This window comes from Hyperolius riggenbachi, chromosome 2 (assembly GCF_040937935.1).
Source record: "Hyperolius riggenbachi isolate aHypRig1 chromosome 2, aHypRig1.pri, whole genome shotgun sequence".
In the NCBI taxonomy this organism is placed as follows: Eukaryota; Metazoa; Chordata; class Amphibia; order Anura; family Hyperoliidae; genus Hyperolius; species Hyperolius riggenbachi.
This window is the reverse complement of record NC_090647.1, coordinates 47,047,679-47,062,425: the sequence shown is the minus strand read 5'-3', so window position 1 is coordinate 47,062,425 and position 14,747 is coordinate 47,047,679. Positions and strand designations below refer to the sequence as shown.

Sequence of the window (14,747 nt, the reverse complement as noted above, 5' to 3'; positions counted from 1 at the left end):
ATATATCAGTGGGAACATTAGAGAAACCACCTACTCTGCTCTTTGCGTCATTCTTCTCTGCTAAACCTGCCCGTTATCAGCCTTGGTTAGAATCCCTGACTGAGCATTCAGTCTGGCTTTTCCCCGGAATGATTAAAGCTGAGTCAGTCTTCTGTGATGTCTTTTCAAGCCCAAGCCTGCCCCCTTGTGGCTCTGTTATAATCATTCCAGGCAAAGCTAGACTGAATGCTCAGTCGGGGATTCTTATCAGGGCTGATAACAGGCAGATTTAGCAGAGAAGAATGAAACTAATGCTGGGAATACACGGGTCGATCCGGCGGCCGATTAGCCGCCGGATCGACCCCAGCAGTGTCCCCACATCGATTGCCGCTCATACCCGCCGGCGCTTCCTTATCACCGCCGGATTCCCTGCCATTGACCGCCGGTGGGGATCGAGCGGCTTGATCGGGCCAGCTGAATATTAGCTGGCCAGCTCAGCTGGTCGATACACGGTACAGAAACGTACAGTGTATCCCCAGCATGATGCTGGGAATACACCATACAATTTTCTGTTAGATTCTTCTGTTAGAATGCACAATTAGATTATTTTCTGTAGAGAAGGGTCATTATCTCTGGTGCATTGTCTTCTGGTTATCTCCTGCTGAGTAGAACAATGCCTAATTGCTCGGCAGATAGATGGTTAGATAATTTCCAACATGTTATACTTTATCTATCCGGCAGATAAATCTAAAGGCCCATACACACGTCTGATTTTTGCAAACGACGGGTCGTTTGAACGTCCCGTCGTTCAGCCGCCGGGCAAATCGCTCAAACTCCGTCTTATCACGCGAACGACAGTCTGGACGACTGTACGACGGGACGTTCAAACGACCCGGCATTCACAAAAATCAGACGTGTGTATGGGCCTTAATGCTGGGCATACACGGAGTTTCTTTTCCTTATCAAGCGAGCCGCTGAGGGCTCGATTGATAATATCCGAAAGGTCCGATGACCTTCCCGGATAGATTCTCCGCTCTATCCCCGCCGGCGGACAATAGTGGGAAATCGAGCGCCAATCGATCCGCGGGGACGCGGCGGAAGACGATCCAGCGGCTAATCGGCTGCCGGATGGACCCGTGTATGCCCAGCATAACAGAAGATTGTATGGTGTATTCCCAGCATTAGAGAAGAGTAGGCATTTACTGTCATGTTCCCATTGAGAGAAAATATATATATATATATATATATATATATAACACAGTTTTCCCCCTAGCATAAAAGAAACACTTTAAATGATCATTTTAAAACCACTTTTGTTTTAGCAGACTTCTGCATAGTTTGAAAAGTGGTTAGAAACTTTTTTTTTAGCTCTCTGCTGTCTAATTTACCTCATTCTGGAACTTCTGTGGCTCTACTTACCACCACACATGAGCAACCGCCCCAGTAAGAAGTTGCGTCTCCACAATCCATGTACACCCCCACCCCATACACACTAGACTAAACAGCAGTAACTACCTCTGATGCTGGGAATACACCGGTCAATTCTGAGCCATTAAGATGGCTCGATAGATCATTTCCAACATGTCCGATCTCCCGCCCGATCGTTTCCCCGCTCGATTCCGGATTGCAGTGAATGGAAAAAGCTAAGAAAAACAAGTGAACGATAAGAGAATTGACTGCGGAATTGAGCTGCAAAAACAAGACGTGTATTCACGGCATTACACTCTCCGCTCCTCTTGATAAAATATATAAATGATTAGTTCTCACACCTATTGATATATATATATATATATAAAAAAAAAAAATTGTAGTGACATGATGAAATAGACATGTGTTGTACAGTGCCAAGCACACAGATAATTAGGCTGTGTTCCTTTTTTTTCTTTCTTTCTCTGCCTGAAAGAGTTAAACATCAGGTATGCAAGTGACAGTTTCTGTCAGGGTCAGACTATAGCTATAGCATAACCCTTACTGATAAGTGATTACAGCCATAAAAACACTTTGTCTGTAAATGGCTTCCTGAGAGCACTAAAGAAATAAAAAGCATCAATAAAGGTGGCCATACACTTATAGATTTGCAGCAGATTCGACCATCAGATAGATTCAGACTTGACAGGCATCTGACAAATCTGACAGGAATCTACCTGATGTGTGCCACACACTAGGAACAGATTTCAGAATTAAATCTATTGGAAATCGATCTAAATGCATTATTGGACGATTAGATTCAATGCAACTCTATGGGCCATCGATCTGCTGGAAATGGACTGGGGAAATCGGTATGTATGCCTGACACGCGTGGTGTTACAACCGCTGCAATTCGGCTGCATTGAAATTGCACCGGCATGCAAAAGACAAGGACGCTGAATTGCTCATTAAGCTAAGCACACAGTTCAGTCATTTGTCTGAAGTGGAAACAGACACTGAACCATTGTGACTGAATAGAAAAAGTTGAGACAACTTAGAGCTGAACAACTAATGCACTAGTGCCACCTACTGGTGAAAGATTAAATTGCATTAATTTGACTAGAATGTAAAGGCCAAAATGTGGAGCAGGTTAAAAGCACACCCAACTAAAAACATAACCCCCCCCCAGTATTCCTGCATTCCCTAAAGGCTGAACAAGCAAAGAAGGGAGGGAGAGCCCATTTACACTTGCGTTTGCAAACCGCCAGCGAATTTTGTCGGCGTTTTGCAGGAAAAAAATAAAAAATAAATCACTGAATATTGCGGTGCAGTGACGCGCTATAAATATTCCTGAGCAAAGCCAGACTGAGCATTCAAAAATATACATATATCCAGGCACATCGCCTCTAGTTAGGATATTAATAATTAAGGAAAGGGAGGTGCTGAAGGGGGTGTGGCTAGAAAACAGCAAAAATCAATTAACCCTTCGCACTCTCGCATGCAAATGTTCAAACAAATGCATTCACAGATTCACTCATCCAGGCACAACTGTTATCCCTAAAGCTAAGTTAAAAGCCAGGGTTTTAGTTCACAGAAGAATGCATTCTTATGCTTAGTCACCTATACTGCGCAGAAGTACCCAGGTAAACATAGGTGTCCTAACTCTGGTCCTGTAACATGCATAGTGCAGACATGCAAACACATTCATTGCATCAAACCTATCAATGGATTAGGAGCACACATCCTGACGTCCTCTCCTGGGGTTAGATTTTTGCGGTTTTCTAGCCACACCCCCTTCAGCACCTCCCTTTCCTTAAAGTGAACCTCCGGACTAAAAATCGACTCAGCAGCACTGGAAAGCCCTGGTGTTTCTTTAACAGTATCACAGCATCAGAACTTTGTTTCTCTTATACAAGCCTCATTTTTAGCTGCACAGAAGAAAACTGCCCGGGCTTTTTTCCCCTGATGCTGTGCAAAGCATGATGGGATTTCTGATGTTGTTGCTCTCATTCTGCTGTTCTGGTGCAAATTGTTTTTTTTTTTTTTACATTTTGAATTTGACATTTGAAGCCTAGCGTGTGCAGCTGGGAGGGGTTATCAGGACACAGGACAGTTGGAACTGTGTCTCCTGCTCCTTGTCACCTCCTTTCAACCAAAAAGATGGCTGCCCCCATGACAAAGATGGCAGCCCCCATCAATCACAAACATTTGCCTGTTCTTTTAAAACGGGGTGGGTAAAAAAAATTATATTACCTATCTATTCTAATTAACATAACTAATGTAACTTAATGACAGTATATTTGTTTAGGCTGAAGTTCCCCTTTAATTATTTATTTAATGTCCTAACTAGAGGCGATGTGCCTGGATATATGTATATTTTTTCTAGTTACTGACCCCTGTGGCTAGGGTCTAATCCAGTGTACTCCCTCCTTCCCCTGTATGGGTTTGTCAGCATGCACACAGCTTATGCTGGTGTATGCGCATGGTGCACATGGATACATTACGTTAGCTCCCTTGTGCGATTGGTAAGATGCACTGTCTTTCCCAGGAGAGGAAGTTAGGATGTGTGCTCCTAATCCATTGATAGGTTTGATGCAATGAATGTGTTTGCATGTCTGCACTATGCATGTTACAGGGACAGAGTTAGGACACCTATGTTTACCTGGGTACTTCTGCGCAGTATAGGTGACTCACAGAAGAATGCATTCTTATGCTTAACTAAAACCCCGGCTTTTAACTTAGCTGTAGGGATAACAGTTGTACCTGGATGAGTGAATCTGTGAATGCATTTGTTTGAACATTTGCATGTGAGAGTGCGAAGGGTTAATAGATTTTTGCTAAATGCTCAGTCAGGGATTTTATCAGGTCTGATAAGAAACAAGCTTTGCAGTGCAGAAAGAAACAGAGAGCAGGGTAGGTGTTTTCTCTAATGTTCCCACTGATCTATATGGTAAAATACATGAGGGTGATTCGTCTCTGGTTCACTTTAAGGTAAAATGGCCTGTAAGCTGACGTGGTTAAACAATACCAGTTGCCTGGCAGCCCTGCTGATGTATTTGGCATTAGTAGTATCTGAATAAGACCAGAAACAAGCATGCAGCTAATCTTGTCAGATCTGACAATAATGTCAGAAACACCTGATCTGCTGCATGCTTGTTCAGTGTCTATGGCTAAAATTATTAGAGGCAGAGGATCAGCAGGACAGCCAGGCAACTGGTATTGCTTATAAGGAAATAACTGTGGCAGCCTCCATATACCTCTCAATTCAGTTGCCCTTTAAGGAGGCCATACACAAAACAATACAATTTAATATCAATATTTTCAATAAAAATTAATGTTCGTATAAGATTCTTAATGGATGTGTGAAAAATCAGATAGAAAAATATAAAAACGTACATTTGTGTATGGTATATTGTTTCCATTTGTCTAAATTATTGGATCAGATTTTTGTGGTAAAAAAATAAAATGTATGGCCTCTCAAACTAACCTTCCCCCTACCTATGTTAACGCCCCCCCCCCCCATCAACACGCTCCAAAAATGGCTAGGCACAGGTTTGAAATCGCTCGGAAAAATAACTTCAAAAACGCTTAGCGTTTACGATTATGCTAGCGATTTTTGGTGTGCACTGGCCCAATTTCTGATAGCCAAGCTAACCTCCTGAACGATGTTCAGCCATACCACCGGAACCATTGCCAGAACCCTGTGCACCACTGAACGCTCAGCCAAACCAGCAGAGCCATAACCAGAACCCTGCGCACCACTGAACGCTCAGCCACACCACCAGAGCAATTGTCACAATCCTGTGCACCACTGAACACTCAGCCACACCACCGGAACCATTGCCAGAACCCTGTGCACCACTGAACGCTCAGCCAAACCAGCAGAGCCATAACCAGAACCCTGCGCACCACTGAACGCTCAGCCACACCACCAGAGCAATTGTCACAATCCTGTGCACCACTGAACACTCAGCCATACCACCGGAACCATTGCCAGAACCCTGTGCACCACTGAACGCTCAGCCAAACCACCGGAGCCATTACCAGAACCCTGCACACCACTGAACGCTCAGCCAAACCACCGGAGCCATTACCAGAACCCTGCACACCACTGAACGCTCAGCCAAACCACCGGAGCCATTGCCAGAACCCTGTGCACCACTGAACGCTCAGCCAAACCACCGGAACCATTGCCAGAACCCTGTGCACCACTGAACGCTCAGCCAAACCACCGGAGCCATTACCAGAACCCTGCACACCACTGAACGCTCAGCCAAACCACCGGAGCCATTGCCAGAACCCTGTGCACCACTGAACGCTCAGCCAAACCACCGGAGCCATTGCCAGAACCCTGCGCACCACTGAACACTCAGCCATACCACCGGAGCCATTGCCAGAACCCCATGCACCACTGAACGCTCAGCCATACCACCAGAGCCATTGCCGGAACCCTGTGCTCCACTGAACACTCAGCCACACTGCCAGAGCCCTTGCTAGAACCCTGTGCATCACTTAAAGGGACACTTAAGTCAAAAATTTTTTTTTAAAAAAAATGATTTTTACTCCACTGGGGCTTCCAATAGCCCCCTGCAGCTGTCCGGTGCCCTCGACGTCTCCCTCCGATCCTCCTGGCCCCGCCGGCAGCTACTTCCTGTTTCGGTGACAGGAGCTGACAGGCTGGGGACGCAAGTGATTCTTCGCGTTCCTGGCCACAATAGCGCCATCTATGCTGCTATAGCATATATCATATACCATATAGCAGCATAGAGGGTGCTAATGTGTCTGGGAACGCGAAGAATCACTCGCGTCCCCAGCCTGTCAGCTCCTGTCACCGAAACAGGAAGTGGCTGCTGGCGGGGCCAGGAGGATCGGAGGGAGACGGCGAGGGCAGCGGAGAGCTTCAGGGGGCTATTGGAAGCCCTAGGTGAGTAAAACTCATTTTTTTTGTTTGACTTAAGTGTCCCTTTAACACTCAGCCACACTGCTAGAGCCAGCTGGTGCTCAACTATAATATAGCCAAGCACCCATTACCACAGCACCTCCGCTATCGATCCCTGAAATTTGGTTATACAACAGCCTAACTCCAGCCAGAGTCACCGCCACAGTTCCCACCACCCAAATTACTTTGACAGTGCACCAATTATATTCGGGTCTATGGTGCCACCCAATTTCCCTGATTCGACAAAAGAAGCCTTGTGACTTGTGTTTCAACAAGACAATCAACTAAAATAACGTATAAAATGCATATACAAAACAAAAACACAAAAAAACAAAAACAAAAAAAAAAAAACACAAGACCACCAGCTATTACCAACTCTAGTTTATGTACAAAAAAGTGCATCTTTACATGATATAAAAATAATTTCTTTTAGCAAAATTCTCCCATTTTTGGTCCACCGGTGTCCTACACAAGTCGTGAAAAATGTTGGGGACGTTTACTGGTGTTCCTTGCGAGCTGCAGCAAGCGAGGAGAGCTCAGAGATGTACAGCCGGAGCCAGGAGTAGGCCACGCCCATCGAGCAGAAAAACGAAATCAGCAGCAGAGGAAGGAAGGGCAGGGTCTGGTGCCAGGAGGTGTAGGGGTAGACTAACTCGCACAGAAGCACTATCTGCGTCAAACTGCACAGGTACAGCCACTCCATCCAGTTCAGCAACAACCACCCTTCTCTCCTGCAAGAGTTCACAGAATCAGAATTACAAGCTATTCTATCATTAAATAGTTTAAAAAAAATGATGTAATCATTACACAAAACATTTTCTTATTAAAAGAGAAGCACCCCTCAATGACAAGGAATTACAGTCATAAAGCACTTTACTGACAGAGAACTGGTCTTCTGAGAGCAGGGGATAGAAAAAAAAAAAAAAGTATAATATTTTAGCACTCAGACATGGGAAAGACTATTTCATTGAGCAGAGAACAAAACAAACCTGCTTTTTTAGTTTTTAAAACTAACATAAAACTGTGAAATATCTAAAAGTCATTTTAAGGAGTAGGAGAATAGATACAATTGTTTATCCTATCAGTTCATTTGCGCTTAAAGGACCACTATTGCAAACAATTGTAACATTGAAAACACTTTTATAAGAGTGAAAATGCACTATAAATTATTTTTCTCCTATGTTGCTAATAGCTTACAGTAGGCTGTAAAAAAAAAAAAAAAAACCTAACTATTTTCTTTATTCTTTATAAAAGCACTTCAAGGAAAATCTATATAAAAATGCCAGCTGGCTACCCCCCATTTCCACGCTATTTTTGCAGTTGGACTGAGCAACTGCCATTCAGAAACGCTTTCAAAAATAAAAGAAAACCCTGGGATTCCTCCACGAGGAGATGGACTAGTCCAAAATCTGTGAGATTTTTACTGCCTACTGTAAGTGACAGAAAAAAAAAAGTAATTTATAGTGCATTTTACTCGGGAACAAATGTGCATTTTATTAATATGCACAAACAAGCATTTTAAATTTTACACTTTTTGACAACAGTCTTCAAGGTTCAATTTAAAGAGGAACGTACAGTTCCTCTTTGACTTGAACTTTAAAGAAATAGACATACAGAAGAATGCAGTAAATTAATCAGGATACCCACTTCTATGTTAAATATCCTGCCTGGCCCAATACTGTATATTGGTGCATATTGGTACGTAACCCCACCCTCCTAATCATGTCAAAGTCGAGGCTGTTTAGTTATGCAGAACTACCCCTCACATTCTGCAAGACCAGGTGCTATTTCTGCTCACTATGGAACAACAAAACATTCCGCAGAGATGCACCTGCCAGCAGTAAAAATTTCACCATCTGTGATAAATTTTATAATGCAAGTCAGGGTAAGGAAAGATTTTACAATGGGCAAACACTGACAAATGTATAAAGTAATATTGTAAAAACTAAGAAAATGTATTCATGATGTTATATTCAGTTATCTTATAGTTCATAAAGAAGTCATTCAAATATGCTGTCTCAGGAAGTGACAACCTACAAAAGCTGGTAAAGGGGAGGGGCAAGACTAGGGGCTTTCTCTCCCCCCTCCCCCCCAAAAAAAAGAAGGGGTGGGGCTGCTGCTGTTCCATCCTCATCCACTCTAGCGCCGTTTTTTGCACATGGAAAGTTTAGATTTTGCTTAGTCAGAAAATTACCCTTATCTGATTACCTGAATAAGGCCCTCAATGAACTGATGGTGAAGGTTGTAAACGTGATCATCAGCATTATCTTAAGAGGTATTTCTGGAAAAAAAAAAATTGTAATACGCTGCAGTTGAGAGATATCAAAATCATCATACCATCTACAATAATAAGCTGTCAGATGTATTTAAGTGTGTCCCTCCATCCCGCACACGCCTCCTTCTGCCTATGCCCAGCTCTGATTGGCCGCAGCAATGTACAAGTCTGGCCCACACCCACCCTGCTTGCCCCGCCGACTGGGCAGCATAAGCAACGTCCAGAAAAGGTGCACGTCGTTCAGAGAGATGGGTGTACACTCTCGTCCCGTGCCACACCAGCTATTGAAAGCAAAAATACTAGAAACAACTGAATATGTTCTACAGAAATACGAGTGAGTGAGTGAGTGAGTTTTATTTTCTCTTAAACACTACCAGTTGCCTGGCTATCCTGCTGATCTCTTTGGCTACAGTAGTGCTTGAATGACACCAGAAACAAGCATGCAGCTAATCTCGTCAGATCTGCCAATAAAGTCAGAAACATCTGCTGTATGCTTGTTCAGGCTCGATCGCTAAAACTATTAGCACTGGAACACTGGCAGAGGCAGTGGATCAACAGGACAGCCAGGCAACTGGTATTGCTTAAAAGGAAATAAATATGGCAGCCTCCTTTAAAAACTAAAATTAAGACAGTGGAAGCAAAATCTCGGTCACATGATGTCGATGTGCATTCCAGTAACAGCATGCGATAATGCGAATGACCAACGTACGCAATGGACTCCCAAGCCCCTGTTCCAACAAATGTTAGTTCCCCTCCGCCCCGGGCTCTGTAAATTCTAACCTGTCCGCTAGTGCGACTCCCGGCCACTCCTCTGCCTCCCCCCGTGTCACCCGTTACCACATGTGCCTGAATCACGTGGCATGCGGTCCTTGTGTAATTAATGAAATACTGGATTCCCCAACAATCTACAACCCAACTGATGATTTAAGTGTCCTTTGAATAGCATTGGTGCACCACCAACCCACCAGGAGGAGGCGACATGCACAGCTGTCCCCAGATAACACAGGATCCTCTTTACCTTGTGCTGTGAAGATCAGGGGAAAGAGTGAGAAGTGACCAGCTGTGGTTAAAACAAGAAATATCCCAGCATCCTTTGCATTGAGGACCGCCAATATGCTGAAACACAAGGCACAGATTATTATATATTTATATAGCACTGACATCTTCTGCAGCACTTTACAGAGTACATAGTCATGTCACTTATTGCAATTTGAACAGAGGCGCTAAAAGGATAAGATCAATTTTTTAAAAAAGGTTAAAAAGTGCTTGGGAGGCAGTGGTGGACTTACCTCCTTTAAGCAGACACAATAAGCTGTGTATTCAACAAAAATGATACATTTATTGGTACACTCCAAGGGGTAATTCACAGTCAAGTGAATTAACCCTTGGAGTGTACCAATAAATATATCCTTTTTGTTGAATACACAGCTTGTTGTGTCTGCTTAAAGGAGGTAAGTCCACCACTGCCTCCCAAGCACTTTTTAAGCTTTTTTAAAAATTGATCTTATCCTTTTGGCACCTCTGTTCCAATTGCAATACGTTATACATCCACCCCTGGTGGAGGGGGGGATACCCCTTTTTCTTCACGTCTACAGAGAGCGACTTCTTAATCCTGAGTGCGGACAGGTCAATCTCCTCACCTGCTTATACAGTGGTTGCCTGGAGGTAACCCTGGTTTGTGAGTATACACTTTACTCTTTTCCGTTATACCAACTGTCTTGACTTACACTATATTGGGCTCTCGGTTCTCTTTTTACATATAGTCATGTCACTGACTGTCCTAGGAGGAGCTCACAAAGTAATCCTACCATGGCCAATTCTACCCACTTACCCACCCAGGCCATGCAATGTATCGGGAACAGAACTACGCCCGGCTACAGTGATTGTGCATGTGTACAGATCTTTAAAAGATCATCATTTATATAGCGCCCACATCTTCCTCAGCGCTGTACAGAGTATATTGTCTTGTCACTAACTGTCCCTCAGAGGGGCTCATAGTCTAGTCCCTACCATAGTCTTCCCATGTCTATGTATGTATCGTGTAGTGTATGTTTTGTAGTGTAGGGCCAATTTAGGAGGAAGCCAATTAACTTATCTGTATGTTTTTGGGATGTGGGAGGAAACAGGAATGCCCAGAGGAAACGCACGCAGGCAGGCACTGGGAGAACATACAAACTGTGCAGATAGTACCATGGCAGGTATTCAATACAGAGACCCATTGCTGCAAAGCGAGAGCGTTAACCACTACGCCACTGTGCTGCTCGACCACATTTAAAAATCTACTGTATATGTATTATGCTAGGTACACACGATACAATTTTTGGCAGATTTACCTGCCAGATCGATTTTTCCAACATGTCCGATCAGCATTTTGATCGATTTCCATAAAAGTGAACGGAAGTCGATTGGAAAATTGATCGAAGCTCAGATCGGACAGGTTGGAGAGAAATTTTTTTTTTTAATTGATCTAGCAGGTAAATCTGACAGAAAATTGTATCATTTGTACCTAGCATAAGATCTCATAGATCTGTCCATTCTTAGAAGATGTACACATGCCACGTACTGCAAGAAGCCTCACCTTAGTGGAAGGATGACCAGGAGGATGGCTTTCTCATGAACATGCCAGCCAAACATGAATGAGCTGAGAGCACAGAGGATCAGACAGCGGAGGAAAGCCTGAGGGGCCTGCGGCCTCACCCACAGGCAGTGCACAGACGGCTGCAACACAACAGAAAACACAGAGTCACAGGAAGACTAAACTGCAGACCCGCCAGTGCAGCTTTTGTACAAGCCAAACATGGAACACCTATTTAAAGAGGTACTGTAGTGACATTGTAGGATTCTTTACGAAATGGGATGGTCAGTCATAAAATCAAATTCCATTTACTGTAGCCACTGCTCTGCTTATTATACAGTCTGCAACCTGGCCCTGCATTGCAAACACTCCAATCTAATCAAAACTGTTTCTGCTGTAATAAATCTATATCTCAATCAGCCTGGCTCTATATGGTTCATTATCCACGAGAAGGAAGCTCGTCATCACCCCTCTCACATTCCTGCTCCTCACTGATTGAAATCTGATCTATTCTGTGCTCACATGTGTTTACAAAGCAAGCTAGATATAGGACAGTGCCGTTTCTAGGGGAGGAAAATAAATAAGGGAAGAAATTACATCAAGAAGTCAGAGGGAATAAAATGGAAAATGCCAGGAACAGTTCTCTTTTATTTACTATATAAAATTCACTGAAATCAAAATGTGGGCAGTGCAATCCATGTGTTATGCAAGTAGAACAAGTATTTATTTACTCACCTGTAGAATAATAATAATAATAATAATAATAATAAGTGCGTGTGTGTGTGTGTGTGTGTGTGTGTGTGTGGTGTGTGTGGTGTGTGTGTTTTTTACTGTGATGGTATGGCTGTCCCTCCTGCTTTAAATATCCTTTTCTAAGCATCAGAAACACTTCCTACATCTATATATTGGTATGTAGCCCCGCGCTCACACTGACGCAGAATTGACCCACCCCCCAGAGCATTCTGGGAGACCAGTGATGTTTTCTACTGGCTTTAGAACTCTCAGTAAGGAACACTCCGCAGAGCTCCTGTAAATATGTCCGTTACCAGAATGGAGAGCAGCGTGCAGACGAGGGTGGCCAGTGGGGTGACCGACGGAAGGACGTTATGCTGGAACTCCTGCACCATACCGCCAGTCATGGATCCCGTCTGGATGGCATAAGCGTCCAGCAGCTTCATCTTCACACCTGCAATGTCACAAAGGCCACATGACACAAAGATAACAGTCCTGTTCCGGGATATTACCGACATAATGCATTACCCAATAGCCATCAGTAGAGGACGCCACGGATAGGCACAATATATGGAAGTGGCCTTCCCTGTGCGCAGCCCTGTGGTGAGAATCCCTGAAGAATAATTACAACCCAGTCATTTAGAATTGGGGTCAGAGGAGTTAAGCCATGTATATTTATTAGATTCAGTCACCCAAAAACTTAATTCATGATGGTTTTGGGTGCGACCATAGGTGCCTACTGGTAACTTCCTCTCCAGCAATCTGCCACATTTAAAAGGACAACTGCAGTGAGCGTTGGAGGCTGCCATATTTATTTCCTTTTAAACAATACCAGTTGCCTGGCAGCCCAGCTGATCTCTTTGTCTGCAGTAGTACCTGAAAAAAGGACCACAAACAAGTATGCAGCTAATCTTGTCACAACTGACAATGTCAAACACCTGATCTGCTGCATGCTTGTTCGGGGTCTATGGCTAATAGTATTAGAGGCAGAGGATCAGCAGGATAGCCAGGCAACTGGTATTGCTTAAAAGCAAATACATATGGCAGCCTCCGCATACCTCTCGCTACAGTGGTCCTTTAAAGGGAACCAGAGACGAAGCACCCTTGTGTATTTTACCATAGAAATTAGTGGGAACATTAGAGAAAACATTTACCATGCTCTCTGTTCCATCCTCACTGCTAAAAGTGTCTGTTATCTAGCTGAGATAAGAATCCCGGACTGAGCATTGAGTCTGGCTTTGCTATAATGACTCAGCTATAATGATTCCTGAGCAAAGCCAGCAGGGGGCAGGCTTGGACTTGAAGACAGCAAAGAACACAGTCTCAGCTATAATTATTCTGTAGCAAAGCCAGACCGACTGCTTAGTCGGGATTCTTATCTTAGAGGTGATAACAGGCAAATTAAACAGAGAACAATGCAACAGAGCAGATTAGGTGTTTACTGTCATGTTCCCACTGATTTATAAGGTAAAATACATGAGGTTGCTTCATCTCTGGTTCTCTTTAAAGCACAGTTCCCCAACCCTGTCCTCAAGGCCCACCAACAGTGCATGTTTTGCAGGAAACCACAAACATTCACAGGTTAGGCAATTAGTGTCTCAGCAGAGCTGATTATCTACCTCTGTGGCTTTCCACAAAACATGCACTGTTGGTGGGCCTTGAGGACAGGGTTGGAGGACACTGTTTAAAGGATGCTTAAAGAGACACTGAAGCGAAAAAAATATATGATATACTGAATTGGTTGTGTACTATGAATAATTACTAGAAGATTAGCAGCAAAGAAAATATTCTCATACTTTTATTTTCAGGTATATAGTGTTTTTTCTAACATTGCATCATTCTATAATATGTGCAGATTACACAACACTCAGCATTTAAAATGAGTCTTTCAGAGCAGTCTGTGAAGTAATGACCCCTCCTCTAGCAGAGAAAAAGTAAACAGTTCACTTACAGTTGAGATAATAAAAAAGTCAGCTAACAGCCCTCTCCACGACTAAAGGTCCGTACACACGCCGGACTTTTGGCAACGACGGGTCCGTCGTTGCCTCCCGCTGGGTGGGCGTGCCAGCGACAGTCCGGCGTGTGTACGCTCTGTCGTCAGACTGATACGGCTGTTTCTGAGCGATCCGCCCGGCGGATCGCTCAGAAACAGCCGTGTCAGTCTGACGACAGAGCGTACACACGCCGGACTGTCGCTGGCACGCCCACCCAGCGGGAGGCAACGACGGACCCGTCGTTGCCAAAAGTCCGGCGTGTGTACGGACCTTAACTTAGTCGGAGAGCTTAATGGCTTGTTTGCATAGAGATAACTGGAGTTTCTCAACTCTTCCTGTACTGGAAACAATTAGACTGATGTATCTGATCTTAATGTTTTATTTCTTAGCTGTACTACACATACAAATCATAATATAATTTTTTTTTCACTTCAGTGTCTCTTTAACCACTTGAGGACCGAGGGCCCGTTTCCACTCTCGCGGAAACGGCCGCGAATCCGCAGAGTTTCCCCGCAGGCAAATCGCGCGGGGAAACTCTGCCATAGGGGACAACGGCGCCGCCGGCCGAATCGCTTGCAGTAGCGATTCGGCCGGAAACCCCCACAGAATTCGCGGCGGAGGCTGCGATTCCCATAGCCGTGCATGGCACGGCTGATGGGAATCGCCTGCGATCCCGCCCACCCGCTCAGTGCCGGCGTGCGTCTACGAGACGCACGCCGCACTAGTGGAAACGAGCCCTAGGGCTTTCTACCCCTTAAGGACCGGCCACTTTTTTTCCCATTCAGACCACTGCAGCTTTCACGGTTTATTGCTCGCTCATACAACCTACCACCTAAATGAATTTTG

The 14,747-nt window shown here is 44.3% G+C and overlaps 1 protein-coding gene across 1 annotated transcript in view; it reads right to left on the bottom strand.

The window, feature by feature from the left end:
- Positions 1 to 6,691: 6,691 nt before the first annotated feature.
- Positions 6,692 to 14,747, bottom strand: part of ALG8 (ALG8 alpha-1,3-glucosyltransferase) — a 32,951-nt gene continuing 24,895 nt past the window's right edge. The window contains exons 9-13 of the mRNA XM_068264805.1: positions 12,222 to 12,361; positions 11,179 to 11,318; positions 9,619 to 9,716; positions 8,534 to 8,606; positions 6,692 to 7,056 (exon numbers count right to left, since the gene is read on the bottom strand). Of these exons, the coding sequence (XP_068120906.1) occupies positions 6,822 to 7,056; positions 8,534 to 8,606; positions 9,619 to 9,716; positions 11,179 to 11,318; positions 12,222 to 12,361 (686 nt within the window). The 3' untranslated portion in view covers positions 6,692 to 6,821. The remainder of the gene's footprint in view (positions 7,057 to 8,533; positions 8,607 to 9,618; positions 9,717 to 11,178; positions 11,319 to 12,221; positions 12,362 to 14,747) is intronic.